Consider the following 17,846-nt stretch of genomic DNA (forward strand, 5'->3'; position numbering starts at 1 on the left):
ATCCTACAAACACCCGTGAAATTAATGATCAATTTTATTTGGGAGATTGTTGGCTAGGGCACTGGGAGAAACTCACTTGTCTTTTCAAATAGCTCCAAAGAATCTTTAATGTCCACCCGAATAGGCAGACAGAACCTCAGTTTAACATTTCATCCGAAAGACAGCACCTCTGATAATGCAACACACCCTGCACTAGAATGTAGTGTCAACTTAGACAATGTGAGTTCAAGTCCCCACGTGCGATAATGATAAGCAACAGCAACAACAACAAAATTACGTTTGTATAGCGCTTTTCACATCGGAATATCCACAAAGCCAGTGTTTCAGACGTCCCAAAGCCAGTGTTTCAGACCCGAGCTGCAGGTCGGGATTGGGGATAGTGGAGGGCGGGGGGGAAGGAGAGTGATCGAAGGCACGGTGGAAGAGAAGGGTGTTGAGATGGGTCTTGAAGGAGGCAAGGGAGGGGTGAGGCAGAGGGACTGCAGGATTTAGTTGCAGAGGGTGGGGGCAGAGTGGCGGAAGGCCCGCCCGCCAATAGTGGAGCAGGCGAGGCAGGGGACATGAAGAAGGCTGGAGCCCACTGAGTGGAGGGAGAGGGCAGGTTGGTAGGGGTGTTAGGAGGTCGCAGAGGTGGGGGGGGGGAGCAAGACCATGGAGAGCTTTGAAGGTGAGGACCAGGATCTTGCACTGTATCCTCTGCGTGATGGGAAGCCAGTGGAGTCGGGCGAGGATGGGGGCGATAGGGTCATGGATCTTTGTCGGCCTCCCCAACTCCTCCCTCCATAGGCACTTTGTGTAGTTTGCGTGGATGTTATGAATGTGTGTATGAGCGTCTCGGCGGCCTTTGGTGTGAGACAGTGGCGGAGCCATGCAACATAATGGAGGTGGGGGAAGGCAGAGCACACAATGATGTGCATTCTCAAATGGCTAAAGTTTTTACAGTATTTTATTACTCACTATTTAAGTTAAGGTGCAAGAATACTTAAGCGTTCCTCCAAAGACTTCCATTCTGAGCACACAAGACTTTACCAGAAAGCAATGGTTCTAAAAATGAATATATCTGCTGAGCTTGTTTCTCAAAGGACTGGCTATGAACAAAGGGCAGATGGCCAGATATTTCTACTGACTTTCAGAAGTCATGCCCAGACTGCTGCATCCACCATAAACAGGAACTCTCAGTCTAGACAAACAATAGACGTAATTTGAATTTATTTTTATAAAATGAATCAAGCAATATTAGAGGTTAGAAGCACTTTTTGTTTCTACAGAGTGACGGATATGGGGAACATGATAGCTGTTGGTGTTGCATCAATTGAATCCTTCAGAAAAGCTGATCAATTGATCCAGAAATCTGTGCAATGTTTGAAACTCAAGAGGTAACGTTTATTAGAGTGATATGTTTATCAGAGTGATACATTGGTTAAGGCACTTTAAATGGTTATGGATTGATGAGTGCATTCAGTTACCACTCAAGCAACAACATGGTAGGCTGTGAGAACACGGAATACAGTGGACTGCCAAAAGTAAGTTAAGGCACTGAAATCTTACATTGATTGAAAATATTCGAACATATCACCTCAATGATTTGGAATAAGACTGTTGTAAATGGCTTTATTAATCAATAATAACTCTTGCATCAAAACTTCTCAAAGCACTTGACAGTAGTTACTGTAGATTTGTAAGCAAACACAGCAGTCAAATTATACACAGCTATGTGCCACCAACAGTCAGGAGGTAACTGATCAATTTCACTGTAGGATTGTTGGCGTGAACACCAGGAGAAACTCCCTTCTCTTTTTGATTTGTGCTATTAGTTTTTTAACATCCACCCGAACAGGCAGTTTAGAGAAACTGAGCTACTGTGAAATGTTATTGCACTGTCAACTCCCTCAATGACTTTAAATTCTTTTGTTTACTGTTTTGGTAATTTACACCCTGATGTCCTTCCTTTCACTGGAAATCCCTCCAACGTGGTACCTTTCTGCCTACCTAAGACTATCTGGAAATGCTCCTTGTACCTAATACTGGAGTCCTGTAGCTCAGTGATTAGAGCACTCACCTCGCAAGCGAGAGATCTGGGTTCGATTCCTAGCAGGGCGAAATGATGGGCAACTTTCCATACTCCACACGCCTCTGTTTACCTAGCATTATGTAGTAACTTGGTTGTTAGTCAATTGGTGGATCGCTTTTCTTAGGGTAATAAATCCTTCAAAAAAATAATAAATTGGTCACTTCAATCCATGACTGTTTGTGGGACATGCTGTAAATGGCTACCACGTTTCACCCACAAAAATATACAGTCAATTCACTTTACAGTATATTCTGTGTAGCGCTTTGAGATGTCTCAAAGACATGATAAGGCACTATATCAAATGCAAGGATTGTTATTATTATTTATTATTACTATTACTATTACTATTATTATTATTGAGCTGGTCAGTCTGTGGGAATGATTTTCCTCCAACCTGAAAAATGTCACGGATATGTGGAATAGCACAGTTCTCAGACACTCTTAACAAATATTCAAATGAGATTTAAAATGCTTTATTAGTATTTACAAAGTTGAGCAAATTATTATTGTATTGTTATAAATACTGGTAATGTAGAAAATTATTAACTTTATCCAAACGTTTAGGACAATTTCAGTATTAATCTGAAAATAACCTTCTTGTTTTCTCCAAAAAGTCCAATACATTTTTGACTGCAGTTAAATGTTGAAAGATATGCATTAATTAGAAACATTGAATCTGTCCTGCCAAGTTCAAGTACAGATCAGGAAAATGCAGGTGCCCCGAAAACAATGCAAACCCTCTACTAATTTATTCTATTTCCCACCCCTCTGAGTCTCTCCTTCCACTGAGTGTTATGCCTAATTTCCCACTGAAAGCATAGGTATGTGAGTGCTCCATAGCCTGTTTAACATATCAGTTTGGTGTTCCATTCGATATATCACGTTATTTGTCCATAAGTAAGTAACCCCTTTACAAAGCCAACTGTTGCAATTTGATTTAGGTTTATTATATTTCAGACTTGATTTGCCTCCAAAGTATAAGTATAAGTCTGCTCCAATCTCAACAATAGTGAAGTATAAATGTAATTTTACATACCTTCATTTTCATAGAATAGGACGACAATTACAAAATCAACAGCGCACTGAACAATCTAGGATTTCCTCAATGCACTTCTAGGGCCTGGAGCATGAATCCAAATTTTAGGCTAAAACAAAATCTGCAGTATTACATGCAGTTTACAGACAGACAGCACTCAAACAGCTAAATAATAACAAAGGAGAAAAAGAAACAAAGACCACATACATGCTTGTTATTAAATGTGACATATTAGGTGCAAAGCTTCAAAGAAACAGTTTTCTTTAAAATATTCTGATTTTGAATTAATAAATACAAACACAAAAAGAGTATTCAAAAAATATACACCTGTGAGTAATAGATGTACTACAACAAAATAAAACACAAAAGGGAATTTAGATTTCACTTTCAAATGTCTGTAAAAATGTCTTTAAAGACAGGATTTCAGGATAAGCTCTGGTGGTTCTACGGTAGAAATCCAAGCCGGTCAGGGTTTCAATATCACGAACACGTGCAGTGTGTAATTTCATGAGGTCTTCAACCCATTTCGATTCATCCTCGTTGCTCTGAAAATGCACACACAGAACACATTAGTTTTTGGGCATATAAATATTCAAATTAGTCTGCTTGCATTCTTAATTTTTTTCTATTAATAATTTTGTTTCTGAAAAAGAGCCCTTTTTAAAAACATTTCTATTAAAATGCACCTTTTCTGCACTATTTATGTTAAATGGACGACAAATTAATCAAAGTACTTTCATTAAAAAAAACTATTCAATCAAACCCTACTCAAGCTTTCCATATTCTTCAAATAATAAATAATAAATCTCCAAATATTTTGAAGAAAATTCAGTTTTTTAAAAATGTTCTTTTCGATGACCAATTCCCAGATCCATTGCCAGACCCTGTCTGTTTTCTGACCCCATCCATTCCCAGACCCCATTTGCTCCCAGACACACTCTGGGACAGCCACTCTTATCTGTATGCGACTAAGATTTATTTATATTCAGTTGACATACCTGGAAGCAATGGATTCCCAGAGAACACTGAAGGAGCCATTTTAAGTAGCTCCCAAAAGTGGTCTGGCCGACAGTCTCAATACCTATCATTCATGTTTGACTCGAACATGATTCATTCATTGTATCAGGTTCAATGATTCTTATTGCGTGGGTGAGATTTTGGTGCTAAATCAATCCATAAAGTACTATACAACTTGAGAATTGAAAATCTGATTCCAGAGTATTGCCATCTAGGTATTTTTTCAATTCCTGAACACTTGACCGGGGGAAGTAAAAAAGCAGGAGGCACATATAAGAGGGTAACACAAATTGTAGTTCCAGTCTAGTTATATAAAAAATATCAGATTATTCATTGTACTTAATGGGAGCATTGAGTCTGCTGCTTTCAACACTTACATTACAACTTTCATCATTGTCAGGTCTGTGGGGGAGAATGAAAGAAGTGGCAGTCAGTGGCCCATCACACCTGTCCACGGCCTGAGTGCTGTCCAGGCAGCTTGTGATGATGCTATAGAAGTGAGTTGGAATGGGGATTGAGCCATCAACAAATCTAAAATAAAAGGAAAAAATTAAAATGACACTGAGACTGAAAATACACAATTGTTCACATTTGTATGCAAATATGCATGCTTCAGTAAGGAAATGGGAGAGGACAACTAGTCATAAGATTTCCTAACTATATTTTTGTAAAAAAAAATGTTGCCAGCCTAACTGAGTTGGCAACACTCTCATCTCGGAGTCAGAAGATTGTAGATTCAAGCCTTACATTGGGACTTCAAAATCATAAGCTGATACTCCAATGTGGTGCTAGAGGGAGTGCTGCAATGTTGGAGGTACCGTCCTTCAGATAAGACATTAAAGTGAGGTCCCATCTGCCTGTTTAAGTGGACGTTAAAGCTCCCATGCACTATTCAAAAAGGGAAGGAAGTTTCTCCCTGTGCCAACAATCTCCCAAATCAAATTGGTCATTCATCTTGTGGTTTTCATTGGGATATTGCTGTGCACAAATTGTCTGCTGCATTCACCTACAAAATTCAGTCACTACACTTTACAATAAGACCCTGTGAGGCGCTTTGAGCCATCTCCACAACATGATAAAGCACTATATCAAATAGAAGGATTACATCTGATTATTAATTGAATTTAAAATGTTTTGTTTGTAATGGTAAATCATAAGCCATGGTCATAGCTTACATATATACACACACACACACACACAGAGTCTCAGTACGACACTACAGACTAAAAGAATCTCTGTGCTGAAACCATGGTCTGATGCAGAAAAGCAAAACAACTTGTATTTATGAAACTCACCTATGTGTAGAGCACTTTACAGATATGGTGCCGGACAGCAAGCAGGGGATGGGAGAAGGAGGTGACCTTCTACTCCCCTGAGTTACTGAGTGCAGCAAAAGAGGATACAAATTGAATTAGTCAGTGCCCTCTTTTGCTGGACACATATTTTGCCTCTCCTCCTTCTCAGGGGGCAGATAGGTGTAGCCCTACTGGCATTCAGATGGTACATTGTGCAAAGTGAATGGGTTCTAACAACTTGGCTAAATCTATTGCAACTAGTTCGCTCATTTTCAATTACACACAGAGTTACACAAAGAGTGCAGAAAGACGATTCCCATATTTTACCCAGTCAACAATAAACAAAATACAAAGCCTTACCGTTTTACTTTATCAAGCGTGTCACGAAGACCGTCATAGTCGTAATCAAACACAGGGCCACTAATGATATTAATTCCATTTCGTTCCAAAGCCAGTTTCTTGACTATCACCTTGTGAAAGTAGTTCCACACTCCTGCACAACAGCAACCAAAGAAAAATGATTCAGGGAATTGAAGGTTGCATTGAGTTGCATATTTCAAATTGAGCATATTTTAAGCAATCAAAGATGCCAAATTTAACACTTTCCCCAGAAAGTGTCTCCTTATTACTTCTGGCTGTTATAATTCACCACAAGTAGGTTCTGATCCGAGGTCATTGCATTAGTTTTGTTACAAAGAAGATTTCTAAAGGTAAAAATATTATTGTTTTTTGTAACTGCTTTAGCGTACAATATGCAGATTATGGTGATGCCCCAGTTTATGCAAAGAAAATAAAAATACTGTTGCAATTCTTAGCAAACATGTTTCAGACAGAAATGACTATATTGTGCAACAACGCTGACCCCTGTGTTATATCAGGTGTAATCTACAAACAAGTAAAAATGCTAGTGAACTACAATTGACGTAACAGTCACCTACAACTGGCCAGTGACCATTTGATGAACTCTACAAAACTGCTTATAGGACAAACTTTGCAACATCCAGTTTGAAAGTCAGAGTAACAGGTTCAGTATTATCATACAACACACTGATAATCAGTAAACCCAGGATTTTATATCATTTCCATCACATAAAGACAGGGAGTTGTACACTGTTCACCACTGGATTGAAAGGAGCCCTGCTTTTGTGGACAGTAGTTCAGAATCAGCAAACTATGCAAGAAATAATTAACAACGTTCTTAACAACTCTCGATTGTGGAGCTGTATAACTAATGAGTCAACTTAATACATCTAAATGGCAAATTTCAAGCCCAATTCAGCAAATAGCTGTAAAGAGTTTTCGGGTGCACACAATATATACTGCCTTCTTCCGCACCTCTTACTGAGTGTAGAGTTATGCCAGACACTTGGTTTGCAGTATTATCATTCGATTTAACAGCAAAGTAGGAAAGTGCAACAAACAATGAATCCTGGTAGGTGTCTGAACAGCCTAATTAGAGTTGAGACACAATTATTTGCATTAATTAAGTACAGTTTTATTATAGATAAAGACCCAATATGGATAATAGATCATCAGGCAAAATACAAATTGGTTCTGAATTAACACTTTCTCAACCAGCAGTTGATCTGCCATAAAAGTGGTACAATATGGCAATTTTTTGGTCTCTGCTTTTCTCTCTGACTCTACAATTTACTATTGCTCTCGATCACTTACTTCCTCTCCTTCTCACTCTGTCTTTCCATGTCTCTATTTCTGTGACTCTTTCTTCCTCTCACTGATTCTCTCCCCCACCCTAGCTATAACCCTACACTATAACTGTAACAAATTAGTGACGTTTCAGTCATGTAGTTGGCTAGTCATATTCCCATGAACACGCATGTGCTCACCACTAAAACTTTTTTGCTGTCATTGTAGTTCCACATCATAGAATCATAGAATTATACAGCACAGAAGAAGGCCATTTGGCCCATCATGTCTGTGCCGACATCTTTGAAAAGAGCTATCTAATAAAAACCCATTCTCCTGCGCTCTCCCCATAGCCCTGTAAACTTGTCTTCCCCAAATATCTATCTAGTTCTCTCTTAAAAAGTTGTTATCGAATTAGCTTCCACCACTCTTTCAGGCAATGCATTGCAGATCTGAACACTTGCTGTGTGAAAACATTTCTCCTCACCTCCCCTCTGTTTCTTTTAACAACTATTGTAAATTGGTGCCCTCGGGTTACCAACCCACCCACCAGTGGAAATAGTTTCTCCTTGTTTACACTACTGAATCACCTCATAATTTTGAAAACTTCTATTAAGCTTCCTCTTAAACTTCTCTGCTCCAAGGAGAATAATCCTAGCTTCTCTAGCCTCTCCTCATAACTGAAGTCCCTCATTCCTGGTACCATCCTGGTAAATCTCCTTTGCACCCTCTCCAATGCCTTGACATCTTTCCTAAAGTGTGGGGCCCAGAACTGAACACAGTACTCTAGCTGAGGCCTAACCAATGTTTTATAAAGGTTCATCATAACTTCCTGACTTTTGTATTCTATGCCACTATTTATAAAGCCTAGAATCCCGTATGCTTTTTTAACAGCTTTATCTACCTGCGCTGCCACCTTCAAAGATTTACTTATATGAACCCCCAGGTCTCTCTGTTCCTTCACCCCTTTAAGATTGTACCATCATCTTATATTGTCTCTCCTCATTCTTCCTCCCAAAATACATCACTTCGCATTTCTCCACATTGAACTTCATCTGCCACATGTCTGCCATTTTACGTCTGTCTATGTCCATTTGCAATCTGTTACCATCCTCCTCACTGTTTACTACTTTTCCAGCTTAGTATCATCTGCAAACTTGGAAATTGTACTCCCTGTACCCAAGTCCAGGTCATTTATACAAATCAAAAACAGCTGTGGTCCCAATACTGACCACTGGGGAACACCACTGCACATTTCCCTCCAGTCAGAAAGACAACCGTTCACCACCACTCTGCTTTCTGTCCCCCAGTCAGTTCTGTATCCATGCTGCCACTGTCCCTTTAATACCGTGGACTTCTATTTTGCTTACAAGTCTCTTATGTGGTACTTTATCAAACGCCTTTTGAAAATCCATATAAACTACATCAACTGTACCACCTTCATCCATCCTCTTCGTTACTTCACCAAAAACTCTATCAGGCTTGTTAGACACGATTTTGCTTTAACAAACCCATGTTGTTTGTCCTTTATTAACCTATATTTTTGTAAGTGAAAATTTATTTTGTCCTCGATTATAGTCTCTAGAAGTTTCCCCATTACTGACGTTAGGCTGACTGGCCCATAGTTCCCAGGTTTATCTTTCTGTCCTTTTTGTGCAAGGGAGTAACATTTGCAACCCTCCAGTCCTCTGGCATCACCCCAGTGTCCAAGGAGGATTGAAAGGAGGATTGGCTGTTATTTCCACCCTTACTTCCCTCAGTAACCTAGGATGCATCCCGCCCGGATCGGGTGACTTATCTACATTGTGCACCGAAACCTTTTTAGTACCTCCTCTCAGTTTATTTTTATCTTATCCAATTTCTCTACCCTCAACTCTGATTCTGTGGCATTAGCTGCATCCTTTTCTTTTGTGAAGACAGATGCAAAGTACTCATTCAGTATGTCAGCCATGCCTCCACAAGAAAATTTCCTCTTTGGTCCCTGAAGTTAAAATGTGATATGCAAACAATAAGTCCTTGTTCTTTTGTTCTTGTGTTCAAAATCCTGATAGTTTTCCATGTGTTAGTATTTTCAGATTCAGATACTACCACAGCAGCAGTGGGTGGGAGAGAGGAACTCAGCTCCATATTCCCCCTGTCCAGATCATAGCAGTACCAGACTTGCATCAGTTCAGAAACTATCACGCACAATCACGCATCGTGTCACACTGTGTTGCACATTGTTGGATTTGATACTATTACATTGCTCCTATAAGATTGCCAATTTCTCTAAAGGAATAGAGGTCCAAAATTACACCCAATCTCTGCTAGCAAGACTATTTTATGTTAAAATTTAAGACTGCAGAATTTTTAAAAATTGTGTCTTTCTATAGTTCTTAAAAAGAACCGACTTCCAAATTAAGATCGATTTTAACGATTTCTCATGTCTGCACAATGTTACAAAAGGAAAAATGGAATTATAAGCGAGAACTGAATGAAAGTTTGGACCACCAATACCCCAGACTTGTGGAGGAAACAGACCTGACATCCGTGCTATAAAAACAGATTGTTGAACACATCTGCTTTTTCAGATATACTCTGGAGAAGGAACCTGAGGTTTCTGATACAGGTGGTTGAGCAAAACAATTTCAATACCTCAACGACAATCAGTTTCTTTCAGAGGTCCATATAGACAGATCATCATATTATCAAATTCGACCCAGGATGTGACAGCCTCTTGTAAATAGGCTGTGTAATTCTTTGGAGAGAGCAACATCTCTCAAGTGAAGATTGGATTTGATCTCCAAAAATGTATTGACGTACATTGCTGATGGATTTATTCAATTGGCCAAAGCAAATAGCATTGGTGAAGATGTGCGCTGAGTGTTACTAAGGTACTGGCACAGAGCGGTCGTTCTGCCAGGCAAAGTATTGAGTCATCTGCCTCTGATGCAACAACAATTACTGTTAAGACACCTAAAGATGAAGAGGAACCTTTGATTTCTGTCCCTAACCTTTCCCAGCAGGGTGAAACCTTGGGCAAGTTTCCTTACTCCACACACCTGATAATAATCCCTCAAATAAAACAATAATAAATTGGTCACTTCAAACAACGACTGTTTGTGCGACAATGCTGTGTGCAATTGGCTGCTGCATTTCGCCCACACATATATAGTCAATTCACTTTACAATCTATTCTGTGAAGCGCTTTCAGATGTCTAGAAGATGTGAAAAGCAATATATCAAATTCAATGATTATTATTATCTTCTGGGATTGAATTAACCAGTTGAAGCTGCCAGCAAGAATCTCCTGCCCATTTTTGACCATACACAAAAAAGGACATTTCAAGATGCTAAAGAACCACAAGATATGAGATAATAGCATTCCACCAAGGAACGGCACACAGCTGGGGGCTAAGGGAGAAAAAACACATACAAACATCATAACATAGACACACTGTAAACAAATCACATTTTATTGCACAATAAATATTATTGTCACCATTATGTTGTTTTCCAAGGAATCAACTAATGGATTGTCCTGATGTAGCTGTTTCTGTACAGGTAAAATAAGCACAGTGTGGGATCAGAACAGCTGGGGTGTGATACTTCTCATGTTCTTAGCCTTAAACCTTTGGAAATCTTGACTTAAATTTTTTATTTCAAGAAACTGGCTTCCAAATTAAGGATGAATTTAGGGTTTGTCCCAAATTTTGTATATCTGTAAATGTTAGGATTTTAGAATAATAATAATCCCTGCCTTTGATAATTAAAAATAATAATCTTTGCATTTGATAGAGCACCTTACCATGCAATTGAGTTGTCTCAAAGTGCTTCACAGAATATTTTGTAAAGTGAATTGAAGGTGCATTTTCTGGGCGAAATGCAGTAGCCAGTTGCGCACAGCAATGTCCCACAAATAGTCGTGGATTGAGTGAAATAATTTTTTTTGAGGGATTATTACTCCCAGAAAGCAATCCGCCAATCGACTAACAACCAGGTTTCTACTTACTGCTAGGTAAACAGAGGAGTGTGGAGTAAGGAAACTTGCTAAAGATTCACCCCTCCCAGAAATCGAACCTGGGTCCTCTCTCATGGGAGGTGAGCGTGCTAAACATTATGCTACAAATCTTCGAAGCAAATCTTGATATAGTGCTTTATCAAAAATGGAGATGTTTTGATGCGATAAAGCATTACAACAAATGCACGATTATTACTACCATCTTAAAATGTACAATTATGCAGAATTTTAGCAAATTCCCAAGTTTACCCTTTAGAGAGACCTGAGTTCAATTCCAGGCAGGGCGAAACCTTGGGCAAGTTTCCTTACTCCACACGCCTAATAATAATCCCTCCAAAAACCAAAAACAATAATTAAATTGGTCATTTTCAATCTACGACTGTTTGTGGGACATTGCTGTGCGCAATTGGCTGCCGCGTTCGCCCACAAATGTACAGTCAATTCACTTTACAGTGTGTTCTGTGAAGCGCTTTGGGACGTCCTCCCGACGTGAAAAGCGCTATATCAAATGCAAGGATTATTATTATTATTATTTAATTTTAAAGCTGAAACCATGAGAAATGTCATTGTAGATCCTCAGGAAAAGATTCAAGTCTTGGCTGTGAATAATTTGTCAATGAAGTTCCAAGCAGATTTGCCATGGCTCAGGCAACCTCAATGTGAGAATGAATTGGCTTCACAATCCCAACAATAAAGGTAACGGTTGCTTGACAAGCAATACCTTACCTGAATGGAGTCCACTTTTCTCATCAAAAATCAAAAAAAAATTGTGCACCTTTTAACGTATCACATTAATTTGATGTGGAAATTTTCAGCACTCAATAAAGCACCTCACCATTCAACAACTGAATGTCAACCAAAAATCTACCTCTTACAGTTTTGTTTTCGACTTTACAATTCATTCCATTTACTTACTCTTAAAAGCAGGAAACATTGGAACAATATTTGATGTTAAAAGGGCATCATATTTAGCATCAAGTGTGGATCCAAGAGCTGTAAAATAAGAAATATAAATTAAAATGCATCTGAGAGGGATTACAAGTCAATTTCAGTCACAATGCAAAATGGCTCAGTCCGATAGGTTAAATGATAAAAGTGAAACTAATAAAATAACTTTTGTTTCAGAGGATGGTGTATGGCTGGAGGTTGTGAGGGGAGAAAGAATTAGGTCAAACCTCACAAATGGTAATAAAAGTTTGGCCAAAATAAAATGTACATTAAATTATCTAAACACCTTTGATGAAAGTTATAAAAAAAAGTTAACTTACTGGGAGGATAAAGAAACCCATATGAAATTTGTCTGTTTGTTCTATAACCTGTACAACTTTGGCTGTGACTTGCTGAGATACGAACATCAGGTCTTACACAGTTACTCAGGAAGTCTGGAAGGTTAGAGACCTCCACCTGTATTTGATGTAAAATATAAATATTACAATAACACATTTTAAGTTTTTTTTATAATTATGTTAGCATTTTTCTTTAAGGTTTTTTTATAATTATGTTAGCATTTTTCTTTAAAAAACCTATAATAAAAAATCATTGGTGAGAAAGTCAATCTGGAGTCTAGATTTGCTCTATTTTTGTACCAAAATTTTAGAGAGTGCAGAATTTGGCAAATTATCGACTTCAGTCTGAACTTTAGTTCTTGTAAGAACTTACAGAAAACTGGCTTCAGAATTAAAGCTGTATTTTTAACAATTGCCAAATTCTGGACGCTCCAAAATGCTGCAGAAATGAAGTAAATCTGGACTCCAGGTTTCACCACATATTCACCACAACAAGCAAATAGGCCTTAAATGCATCAGTTGTCCTCTGAAAGTTTAAAATATATTATAATTGATCCATTAATATGCGAGCAATTCTGCACAATTCTGTGCACCTGCAACATGGAAAACAGAGCATCTGAGCAAGAAAAACAACTATAAGCAACATTTATATAGCACCCTTCATGCAACGTAACATCTTGGAGTGCTGCACGGTTGGTGGGGCTGGATCCCAGCATGGAAGAAGGGGGTGGGGGAGAGGGAAAGGTGACCATAGGGTAAGTGGTAGGTCATATGGTGGGATTTAATGATAGATAAAGAGGGTGCGAGGCAGGGAGTTCCAGAGGTTAGGGGAGTTGTTGCTAAAGACACGGGTACTGATGGTGGAATGGAGAGGCTGGGGGATGCTCATTAGCTGACCCAAGGGGGCGGACAGAGGAGAGTTGGGTTACATTTAACACATTTTACAAAACAGCTGTAATGGAATACAAACCAGTTTGGGGACTGTGTATGACGTCCACAGAGGCATCAAAAAGGTTTCACTGTAACCACTTTCATAGCCATGGTGATGTAACATGTAGTACTTGGTACGATAAGTAACTGCAGGACGACTATAAAGTAGATGTTTGTTTTCTAAAGGAGGAAAAGCAAAGGACAACTTTCGGATCATGGGTGAAATCAATGGAAAATCAAACTAATAGCAAAAGTCACATCAGTCAGCATTTAATAACTCCATGTGGTAGATATTCCTGACTAATACAGCTTCCCCGTTTTCATTGCCACTGCATGTGTCCTTTACCCATTTGACTATCACTGCCACAATGTTCCTTACCTATTCCTTACCTACTTTTATTATCAGCGTGTTGCTGAAATACTGCAAATTAGACATCTTTACATGATCTTATTATCTCTATCATTCCATGGTTTCTCACTAAATCCACACTGTTGTTCAGTAAACATCAATTTAACAAAGCATAGTGCAATGTTGTGTTAAGTACCATAGGTCACAAGATTGATCCTTTCTTGGATCCTACATGTAGTACCTTGTATTGATCAGTATTAATCTTTGTTTGTCAATTGTCAGCCCACGTTGATACCCTGTCAACCGCTGCCTCTTCTGATTCCACAGTTCCCTCCAATTTGATGTCAGCTGCCAATCTAACTATCTTAGATTGGGTCTGCAAATCAAGGTCATTAAAATATAGGAGGTATAAAATGCTAGTATTGCGATTTATGATTCTGAAATATCTCAAAACCTCTTCATACAGCGAGACCCTTGAGGAACTCAACTTACTATTTCTCCATTCCAATCTAACTCCCGTAATGAAGACTCTCTGTTTCCTTCTCTTCAGGCAATTCTGAATCTTTGTCCGTGTTTTGCCCTTCCTTGATACCCAATGACCACAACTTATGAAGGAATCTTTCATAAGGTACTTTGTCAAACAGTTTTGCTAGAGTCTAACCAGCTAAAATGTGGCATTGAGACCACTGACTGGCAAGCTTTCCTGCTGTTTGTCCAGCTAGGATCACCCTATCCATTAGGGCTTTGGGTTGTTGGATTTTCAGGAACTGAGTGGGAAGAATCCCTGACCCAGTGATTCGTCTGTCTTTCCAAGTCCTGCGATGAGCCATCCTGTCTGTGCTGTCATCAGCAATACCCTGCAATACTGTGTACCTGCCTGGCTCAGGAACTAGATTGCCAAGACCGCGATAGAGGGCTGGGTCCATCCTGAAATTCCATTGCCAAACATGTCACCTTGCAGCCAGTTCAGCTCCAGGGAGACCTCCCACCCCACCCCGAGGAGGTTAGTCATTAGTTGGTGATTCGATATTTGACAAGCATGGGTTTGAGCCCTCAGTAGGTAGATGGCAGGTACTAGCAGCTCCCTGCAAGCTTTCTAGTGGGCAACACAGCTCAGCATGAAATGTGTGAGAACATTGCCACCGTCTTCCTGTCTGCAGCTCGGACACACATTTCTTCCCATTGAGCAATGGTTCCACCAGTTGGAGGTGCGGAGCTTGAGCAGTAGCTGCTTACCTCTATGCAGGCCAATCAAGGTGGATTCCAAGTCCTGGATGTACGAACGTGTGTTCACAAACTCGGACTCCAGGTAATGATTTCCAGCAGCTGTTGCCCCAAGCCTCAGAGTTTCCTCATCAGCTATCTGGCGGACATCTGCCTTCAGCGTGGTAGGAGGACCTTTACAGGATAGAGTGTGGTGTGCCAGGCACCTTAATGTTCTTGAGGTCCAAGTGCAATGCCGCGTACCAGGCTTACTCAGCACCAGCTGCTTAATCCAGGTCCTTATGTGAGGGCCTTTGGCAAACAGGCGTGTCCGCTGTGAAGCTGACTCCACCTCCGTGGTGCTCAGTGCCAGGTCAGTATAACAATAATAATAATAATCCTTGCATTTGATATAGCGCCCTATCACGTCTTCAAGACGTATCAAAGCGCTTCACAGAATATACTCTAAAGTGAATTGACCATATATTTTGTGTATGAAACACAGCTGCCAATTGTGCACAGCAGTGTCCCACAAACAGTCATGGATTGAGTGACCAAATTATTTTTATTTATTTTGAAGGAATTATTACCCCAGAAAAGCGATCCGCCAATCGACTAACAACCGGGTTCCTACTTACTATTAGGTAAACAGAAGCATGTGTGTGTGGAGTAAGGAAACTTGCCCAACGTTTCACCCTGCTGGGAATTGAACCCAGGTTCTCTAACCACTGAGCTACAGGACTCCACAGTGTAGGCCAGAGCTCTCCTTACCCTGCAGTCGTTTCCCATGTTTGCCACAAATCCACCTCACTGCTTAATCCTGGACTTTGCAGGATGTTGGGTGAAGACTTGCTTGGCTGTGATACAACTCATGATTAAATTGCTGAATTAAACCTATGAATAAACTCTGTCAAGGCTCACACATAATAAAAGCCCATTTGGGCAAAGTACTGGCAAGTCATGGGCAATACCCCAGCATGAGTCAATGTCTTCGAAGAAGAGAGGATATGATTAAGTACTTAAGATTTGGTTCTCAAATTGTAGTTCCATAACCAAATTCTTAAATTAGTACCCAGGAGATATAAGAATTGAAAAATTGGTACAAATATTTCTTTTGCTCCCCATCCCCCAGAGGATCGAATTCAAGATCCTCATCCTCACCTACAAGGCCATTCACGGCCTCGCTCCCTCCTACCTCTCTGACCTACTATCCCCCTACTTACCTGCCCGTACCCTCCGTTCCTCTGGCTCCGGTCTGCTCCACATCCCCCGCCCCAACTGCCCTACCATCGGTGGCCGGGCCTTCAGCCTCTCAGCCCCGAGGCTCTGGAACTCCATCCCTCAGTGCCTTCGCCGCCTCCTCCCTTTCCTCCTTCACGGCCGGTCTCAAGACCTTTCTCTTTGACCGTGCCTTCAGCTCCCCTCTCGACTCTCTACCCCCTCCTTGCTCCCTCCCTTCCCTCCCCTTACCCTGACCATTTCACCCCTGCTCGGGTCCTGACCCAACTGTACAGCGCCTTGGGACGTCCTCCCGATGTGAAAGGCGCTCTATAAATGGAATCTTGTTGTTGTTGTTGTTGGAACAAGGATTGGAAATGGTTATAATTCTGATAGCAAAATCAGGAGGAATCCTTTACAAAGAGCTTTTGTGACATAAATTGAAACCCCCCCAAAAAATCTTCAATGCCATTATGGTCATTTCAACCCAACCACATCTCTTTCATCTCTCCCCAGCTCAGGTGTCTAGCCAACTGTGTGAGGCATTTTGTGACGTCTTTCCAACGTCTGAAAATAAGATCATGATTTGTGAACGAAGGATGCCAGTATTGCATTCCTGAAAGTGCACTTATTTATCAATGATGTAAAAGCACGATAGAATTTAAATTATTAAACAGTTAAAAACAATTTACCTTCTGTTCCCCTGCTCTGCAGACGCTTGTTCAGTTCATCTCCTTTATTCTACAAAAAAAGGAAGATAAAATACTGAGGTGATGCATTTCAATGTAACAAATTTGTGATTACCATGTGTTCTGCTTCTGAAAGATTAAAAGATGAAAATGTCAGCCTGGCTTAATTGGTCACACTCTCACATCTGAGTCAGAAGGTTGTGAGGCGAGAGCACTATTAACCAAACTGCTGCAACCATTCCCAACAATGCTGAGGGGTAGAAGCAATGAAAAGTCAGCTCCTGCTTTGTTTCTTTTAAATAAACTACTGAGACTTCCACACATGCATGGACACAGGAGCAAAAGTTAATTAACATTAACCAAACGGGAACTAAATTATTTGTTTCTTCAGCCACATACTTTTGGATGATTCAGTGAATGGTTGGAAAAAGTTTAAACTGGCTTTCAAACCTTCTCTTCACACGTGCAGCCCAAATCATCCACAACAGTTGCAGCTGCAACAGGAAAGGATGGTTTGGAGATTTCATCTGGCATGGATGGTCTGAATGAAGGGTTCCGCAAAAGATGGTTCATACTACCATGGGTTCCATTATTAGGTGCTGGAGTTAATCCAAGGAGGTCTGAAAGTAGAAAAAGATTAACACATAAGAAGTTATTTAACAAATTTCCCAAATTAAATTCATATGATAAGCGTCAGCAACCATAAATGCAGTTTGGTTTGCTGACAAGTGAAAATAACTCAAGAATATACAAACTCAAAAGCTTCAGGTAACTGATGCAAAGAATGTAAAGGAGGTCTTTTTGTTATAGTCTCCAAGGCTACATCACACCACAGCACACAACTAGCTGGTGCACGACGGTGCTCTGACATGTACTTTTTTAAAAAATAAAGCAAACATGTGCGGATGAATTTTGTCGTTATCAAGGGGTTGGGATAGTAAGGTTGGGAAACAAAACACTTTGTTTTGGTCACAGAGTGTCAAGATCAAGTGCTCTCATATGATATATAGCATGAGTAGATGCTAAGCAAAGTCCTGCCTCAACGATGTGTCTAATCCTTCACATCAGAAGAACACCCATTATTGCAGTATGACACAACAGCCAC

At 40.1% G+C, this 17,846-nt stretch overlaps 1 protein-coding gene across 4 annotated transcripts in view; it reads right to left on the reverse strand.

Annotated features, from left to right (window-relative positions):
* Positions 1-2,528: 2,528 nt before the first annotated feature.
* enpp2 (ectonucleotide pyrophosphatase/phosphodiesterase 2) overlaps positions 2,529-17,846 on the reverse strand; it is a 49,738-nt gene continuing 34,420 nt past the window's right edge. For 3 of the 4 annotated variants that reach the window (XM_042331807.1, XM_042331806.1, XM_042331805.1), the window contains 8 exons: positions 17,192-17,361; positions 16,745-16,793; positions 13,323-13,462; positions 12,335-12,470; positions 11,982-12,059; positions 5,780-5,912; positions 4,502-4,655; positions 2,529-3,652 (listed from right to left, as the gene is read on the reverse strand). In XM_042331807.1, the coding sequence (XP_042187741.1) occupies positions 3,482-3,652; positions 4,502-4,655; positions 5,780-5,912; positions 11,982-12,059; positions 12,335-12,470; positions 13,323-13,462; positions 16,745-16,793; positions 17,192-17,361 (1,031 nt within the window). In that variant the 3' untranslated portion in view covers positions 2,529-3,481. The other variant, XM_042331808.1, reaches the window with a different exon arrangement.

The sequence above is a fragment of the Callorhinchus milii genome, unplaced genomic scaffold (assembly GCF_018977255.1).
Source record: "Callorhinchus milii isolate IMCB2004 unplaced genomic scaffold, IMCB_Cmil_1.0 Scaffold2, whole genome shotgun sequence".
NCBI classification, from domain to species: Eukaryota; Metazoa; Chordata; class Chondrichthyes; order Chimaeriformes; family Callorhinchidae; genus Callorhinchus; species Callorhinchus milii.